The following is a 7,500-nucleotide window of genomic DNA, read 5'->3' as shown; positions in this document are numbered from 1 at the left end:
GAGGCCGTTTTCATTCTGAAACGCTGCTGCTCATTTCAGTGTGGATGAGGAAAAACGGAGACATCTGAAAACGGAGGCGGGACTACTGAGATTCGCTACCTGATTGGGGCTTTTGTGTCATTGCGTATCCTTCCCTTATTCGTCAAGTCCCTATCACATGACTATAACACATGGCTTTAATGCTACCGGAAGACAGTACTGTAAACAATAACATGGGCACAGAAATGGGAGCGTTGTTTGCACTATTGTCTGTTTTAGGCGCCATTGTGCAGTTATTTATTTGTTACGTTTAGTAACAACTCGACCTCGTCGTCTGTCTACAAAAATACCTCTCTTGCTTTCTTTGTTATACTTCTAGTGTTTATACTAGAACGCGCATGCCCAGAGTGCGTGAATGGTCACGTGATATACGTTTTTGGTGACGTAGTGTGGAAGGAGATACGTTCAGAGATGCTAGGTGAAACGCTAGTGTGGACGCGGATCGTTTCTGATCTAAAACGCCATTTTAAAACTAAAACGCACTAGTGTAAACGGGGCCAGAGTGCGAATCTGCAAGATCCAGCAGTTCTAGAAATGTGGTCAGAGAAGTTTAGTTGGTCATGAATCGTTAACACTTAATTGAGTAATGAAAAATGAATCATTAACAAAGTATAAAACCACATGAGCTTATAAGTCAAGAATACAGCATTTGTAGATTTAGTTATAAACTGCTTACTAACACCTACTAATGTAGAGTTAATGCTTAATAAATAATGAATTCACTATTTGCTCATGTTTAATAAATGATTTATAGTGTGTGGTTATTATACCGAATAAATCTTGTTTTTCAAAAAGCACACAGTAAGGTCATTCTTTGTGTTGTGTGCTGTGACCTGCAGGTGAATAATGTGTGTTTGGAGGATGTGATGCATGAGGATGCGGTGGGAGCGCTGAAAAACACAGCAGAGGTGGTCTACCTCAGAGTGGCCAAGCCAAATAACCTGTACCTTACCAACAACTACAACCCACCAGACCTCACCAGCAGTGAGTACAACATGTGCACACATTCATCTCCACGCTTTTTGGTCTAACGCCCCATTCACACGGGGCTTCAGCGTCAATGCTTGACGGAAAGCGTGTCTGAAGTTGGGGCTGAAACAATCGTCATAGAAGCGTCAGCCAATGAAATTCAGTCAGAAATAGGCCACTGTCTAGCTGGTGTATTTGCATACAGCGATCTGATTGGCTGACGCTTCCGTCGGCGCTTGAAAAGTTGAGCTGGTCCCAACTTCTGCAGCAAGCAACACCTCTGAAGCGGCGCCGACGGATCCACAATGCAGTTCGGCAACGCCTGACGTCACCCATTCAAAGTGAATAGAAAGCGTTGACGCTGACGCCCCGTGTGAATGGGGCGTAACATATATAGCTGAAGTCAAAATTATTCGCCCTCCTTTTTCTTTTTCAAATATTTCCCAAATGATGTTTAACAGAGCAATTTTTACACAGTATTTCCTATAATGTTTTCTTCTGGATAGTCGTATTTGTTTTTTTCAGCTTGAATAAAAGCAGTTATTAATTTTTTTTTAGCCATTTTAAGGTCAATATTATTTGCCCCCTTAAAGCAATATTTTCTTGAATGTCCACAGAACAAACTACTGTTAGACACTGACTTCCCTAATTGCCCTAACCTCTCTAATTAACCTAGTTAGGTCTTTAAATCTCAATTTAAGCTGAATAATAATATCTGGAAAATATCTAGTCAAATATTATTTACTATCATCATGACAAATATCAAATAAATGAGTTATAAGAAATGAGTTATTAACCCTATTATGTTTAGAAATGTGCTGAACAAATCTTCTCTCTGTTAACCAATTAAAGTCTGCGGTCCGTGGCATCATTGACTTTTGCTTTAATATTTAAAGTGCTATCATTGCACCAGACCTCCTTAAGTGGTTTCGTTTGAAAGTGTAGAAGCTATAGTTTATGCACATATCCATCACTTTAGTTTTTATACTACTGTGCAAAAGTTATTTACACTTAAATACACAGTATTTTGGATACCCGAGCTGGGTATTCTACATTGGTTAATTTTTATATTTTTCATATGACACATGTACAAGTTATTGCTCAAATGAAAGCTCTTGCCGGTGCTCATACGGTTCTAGCATTATTTTTACTGAATTATATTCACATATCAAACAGTTGCAGAATGAATCTCGGTGTTTCCATGGCGCAGAAGTGAAAGCAATACATTTATGATCAATAAGCAGCCCCAGATAGCACAGACAGCTGTCATCTCTTACCTTATGCTGTGTGCTTCAGGGCCATTCTCCTCTGTTTCTGAGGTGATGTGCATAAGTAATCCTTTTATAAGTCTGATGTGGTCCAAACACAGTAAATTATGTTCGATCAAACAAAAGAATAGTGAAATATGAAAACAATGATCGCTCCCTGTGGCTTGTACAGCACCTCTCATCAGATGGAATACAATAACTTTTAATTACATTTACATTTACATTTAGTCATTTAGCAGACGCTTTTATCCTAAGCGAACTACAAATGAGGACAAGGAAGCAATTTACACAACTATAAAAGCAACAATGAATAAGTGCTATAGGCAAGTTTCAGGTGTGTAAAGTCTAAGAAGGAAAGTATTAGTAGTATTAGTATTTATTTATTTATTATTTTTTGGGTACAGTTAGTGTGATATTCAGAGAGGCAATTGCAGATTAGGAAGGGAAGTGGAGACTAAATAGTTGAGTTTTTAGTCGTTTCTTGAAAATATCGAGTGACTCTGCTGTTCTGATGCAGTTAGGGAGTTCATTCCACCAACTGGGCAGATTGAGCGTGAGCGTGAGCGAAAGTGATTTCTTCCCTCTTTGGGATGGAACCACGAGACGACATTCATTCACGTTCATTCAATTAGATTATGGTAGAGACATTTTTCTTTTTTCCTATGATTACAGACATGTGCAGGAACCACTAAAATGAATTACAGCACCCTAGACCACACAGAACCTAAAAGGTACAGTTTCAAATTTGAGTTTATAAAAAAAAAATACAAAAAGCGCCTCTTTTTTTAGGCGTTTATTATAACACAGACAACCTATACAGTTATTTTAAACACTTTCAAAAGTGTTTTATGAAAATTCAAAGGGTTTTCTTTAAAATGATACCAATTTTTTGCATTTACACCTCTGCATGTGGATTTGGGAAGCTTTTAAATTTAGGTAGGCAAAATCCAGGCGGAAATCACAAAATAGCAGCAGAGTTTAACTGGTTAAACAGAAACTGGGGGAAAAAATAAACATTAATTCTAATATTCTAATGCTAATAATTCTGACTTCAACTGCACACTGCCTGACAAAAGTCTTGTCGCCTTTCCAAGTTTTAGAAACAACAAATAATAAGTTGATTATTTGGTATCAGAAGTGACTTCTGTGAAAGGCAAAGGCCTCTTGATTACAGCTTTGTCGATGTTTGTGGATGTTTTCCCTGTTCAGCTTACTCTCCGCATCTGGACACAGACCTTGGACATCCAAACTTCCTGGCCTCGGATTACCCACAAGCCCTCACTCCCACCTCACCGAGCCGCTTTTCTCCTGTGCTGCATGGCTTGTTGGGAGACGACGACTTACCCAGGTAAAGCTTTAGGATAACTGGAAGACGATTCAGCAGTACTCACACTTTCTATGTGGATTTTTATTATTATTTAAAATCGACGGATGAATGGACGGACAGACAGACAGACAGACAGACAGGATAGACTGATAGACAGACAACACAGATAGATAGTTAGACAGACAGGCTAGATAGGTAGACAGATAGACAGATGGGATAGATGCACAAAAAGATAGATGCATGGATGGACGGACAGACAGACAGACAGACAGACAGATAGACAGACGTTATAGATAGACAAATAGATAGATGCATGGATGGATGAATAGACAGATAGACAGACAGTATATCTAGACAGACAAGATAGGTACTGTAGATAGATAGATAGACATGGTAGATAGATAGATAGATAGATAGATAGATAGATAGATAGATAGATAGACAGACAGACAGACAGACAGACAGACAGACAGACAGTCTAGATAGATAGATAGATAGATAGATAGATAGATAGATAGATAGATAGATAGATAGATAGACAGACAGACAGACAGACAGACAGACAGACAGACAGACAGACAGTCTAGATAGATAGATAGATAGATAGATAGATAGATAGATAGATAGATAGATAGACAGACAGACAGACAGACAGACAGACAGACAGACAGACAGACAGTCTAGATAGATAGATAGATAGATAGATAGATAGATAGATAGATAGATAGATAGATAGATAGATAGACAGACAGACAGACAGACAGACAGACAGTCTAGATAGATAGATAGATAGATAGATAGATAGATAGATAGATAGATAGATAGATAGACAGACAGACAGACAGACAGACAGACAGACAGACAGACAGACAGACAGTCTAGATAGATAGATAGATAGATAGATAGATAGATAGATAGATAGATAGATAGATAGATAGATAGATAGATAGATAGATAGATAGATAGATAGATAGATAGATAGATAGATAGATAGATAGACAGACAGACAGATAGACAGACAGACAGACAGACAGTCTAGATAGATAGATAGATAGATAGATAGATAGATAGACAGACAGACAGACAGACAGACAGACAGACAGACAGACAGACAGTCTAGATAGATAGACAGATAGACAGACAGACAGACAGACAGACAGACAGACAGACAGACAGACAGACAGACAGACAGACAACAAAAACTACACTTTTTTTGAGATTTGAAAATTTGAAAAAGAATTAAAATTTCACAGGAGGGCTAATCATTTTGTCATGATATATATATATATATATTTTTTTTAAATCAAAATTTGATCACAATTGCATTAAACCAGCAGTTCTTTTAAAAAAACGGATGAATGTTTCCTTTCAGCAGTTTGCCTTCAGCAGTTTCAGTTGAAGTCATAAGTGAGATCATGTGCAGTTTTCTGGAAATGATTATCATTCTAATGCTGAAATCATTTTTGTAATATATCTGCTCTTTCTGCTGTGTCCATGTTCTGTGTCTCAGGGACCCTCGGCGTGTAGTGATCCACAGAGGATCCACGGGTTTGGGCTTTAATATTGTTGGAGGAGAGGATGGAGAGGGAATCTTCATCTCCTTCATCCTGGCAGGAGGACCTGCGGACCTGAGCGGAGAACTGCGCAAAGGAGACCAGATCCTGAGTGTGAGAACAAACACACACACACACACACACACACACACACAAAATAAGCATTTCCTCATCATTTCCTCACACTCAAGTGTTTCTAAATGTTTATTCATGCATCTTAGTCCCTTATTTATTAGGGTTTACCACAGCGGAATGAACCACCAACTATTCCAGAATAAGTTTTACGCAGTTGATGCCCTTCCAGCCACAACCCAGTACTAGGAAACACCCATTCACACACAAACACTTATACACTAAGGCCAATTAAATTTCCCTAAAGCGCATGTGTTTGGACTGTGAGGGAAACCGGAGCACCCGGAGGAAACCCACACCAACATGGGGAGAACATGCAAACTCCACTCAGAAATGCCAACTGGCTTAGTCTGGACTTGAACCAGCGTCCTTCTTGCTGTGAGGCCACAGTGCTAACCACTAAGCCACCGTGATGCATTTTTTCCAACACTTCAGTATAAGCTCCTTTGTGTTCAACAGAAGACAGAAATGTAAACTGGTTTTGAACGAGTGGAGGATGAGGAAATGATGACATTATTTGAATTACTGGGTGAACTGTCCCTTTAATAATGCTGCTGAATGCCTTGCTGTGAGTGTAGTTCAGCAGTAATGATGAGTTGTGATTGTGTTGTGTTGATTCTGATGATATGAAGTTGATGTTTCAGGTGAATGGTGTAGATCTACGAGCGGCTACACATGAACAAGCAGCAGCTGCCTTAAAGAACGCAGGACAAACCGTAACCATCATCGCTCAGTACAGACCAGAAGGTCAGAACACACACACACACACACATGTTTGTTTTTGTGAAAAGTGGGTACATGACATAGGTTTCCATTCGTTTTATACTGTTCAAACTATATCTTGTGTTGTCCTAACCCCACCCTACCCCTAAACCCAACCATCACAGGAGACAGTGTACAGTTAAATAATTATAAAAAATAAATAAATAAAATAACAAATACTGTGAAAATGTCCTTGCTTTGTAAAGCATTTATACATTTATAATGTTTTATATTTAAAAAAGTCTCGCATAGTTTAATTTATAAGTAGTTTTTCTCATCAGGACAAAAAGTCCTCACAGAAACAACAACAAAAGCATCTGATAATACTATTAACATCCTTGAATCACAAACACACACACACACACACCTGGCAGAAAAACCCCACACACTGAATTTAATTGCCAAATACATTATATTTGATTATTTTTCAAACAAAGAGATGAAATGTTAATGAACAGTTAAGTTAATTATTTTGGATTTTTTTTTTTATTATCGAACGCTCTGGCTGTGTTTGTTTGTGCAGAGTACAGTCGATTTGAGGCTAAAATTCACGACCTCAGAGAACAGCTGATGAACAGCAGTATGGGCTCTGGAACAACCACATTACGGAGCAACCCCAAAAGAGGATTTTATATCAGGTAAACACAGCAAACACACACACACACACACACACACACACACACTAGGCATATGATGAAATCAGAGTTGTCTTTTTTATCATGCAATAATTGCTGAAGCTTTCATCATGATATATGGCATTATCACTATAGTGGAAGTGTAAAGAGAAATTCATGACGTGGCCAAGTATGGTGAGCCATACTTTGAATTTGTGCTCTGCATTTAAGCAATTTATGCATTTATTATTATTATTATTAATAATAATAATAATAATAATAATTATTATTATTATTATTATTATTATTATTATTATGTTGTTGTTATAGTTATTAATAATAATATTGTTATAATAATTTTTATTATTATTATTTATATCAATAATATTATTATAATTTTATTATTATTATTACCATTATTATTAGTATTATTGTTATTGTTATTGATATTGTTATTATTATTATTATTATTATTATTATTATTATTATTGTTGGTGTTGTTGTTAATAATAATAATAATAATAATAATAATAATAATAGTGTTATCAATAATATTATTATTATTATTTAATTACTATTATTATTAACAATAATAATATTGTTATTGTTATTATTATTATTATTATTATTATTAATATTGTTATTATTGTTATTGTTATTATTAATAATATTGTTATCATTATTATTGTTGTTATTGTTATTATTAATAATATTGCTATTATAATAATACTTATTATTATTAATATTATTATCAATATTATTATTTTTTTATTATTACCAATAATATTATTATTATTATTATTATTATTATTATTATTAGAATTAATATTATTATT

At 35.9% G+C, this 7,500-nt stretch overlaps 1 protein-coding gene and 1 long non-coding RNA gene across 8 annotated transcripts in view; one reads left to right on the top strand and one right to left on the bottom strand.

Annotated features, from left to right (window-relative positions):
- LOC141385684 (uncharacterized) overlaps window positions 1-7,500 on the bottom strand; it is a 143,269-nt gene that overhangs the window by 6,794 nt on the left and 128,975 nt on the right. The window lies entirely within an intron of this gene.
- dlg4a (discs, large homolog 4a (Drosophila)) overlaps window positions 1-7,500 on the top strand; it is a 226,871-nt gene that overhangs the window by 199,330 nt on the left and 20,041 nt on the right. For all 7 annotated transcript variants that reach the window (XM_073951680.1, XM_009302021.5, XM_073951679.1 and 4 more), the window contains 5 exons: window positions 879-1,023; window positions 3,486-3,624; window positions 5,114-5,270; window positions 5,933-6,035; window positions 6,574-6,688. In XM_073951680.1, the coding sequence (XP_073807781.1) occupies window positions 879-1,023; window positions 3,486-3,624; window positions 5,114-5,270; window positions 5,933-6,035; window positions 6,574-6,688 (659 nt within the window). The remainder of the gene's footprint in view (window positions 1-878; window positions 1,024-3,485; window positions 3,625-5,113; window positions 5,271-5,932; window positions 6,036-6,573; window positions 6,689-7,500) is intronic.

Source organism: Danio rerio, chromosome 5, assembly GCF_049306965.1.
Source record: "Danio rerio strain Tuebingen ecotype United States chromosome 5, GRCz12tu, whole genome shotgun sequence".
Lineage (NCBI taxonomy): Eukaryota > Metazoa > Chordata > Actinopteri > Cypriniformes > Danionidae > Danio > Danio rerio.
This window is presented reverse-complemented; position numbering and strand designations above follow the sequence as displayed.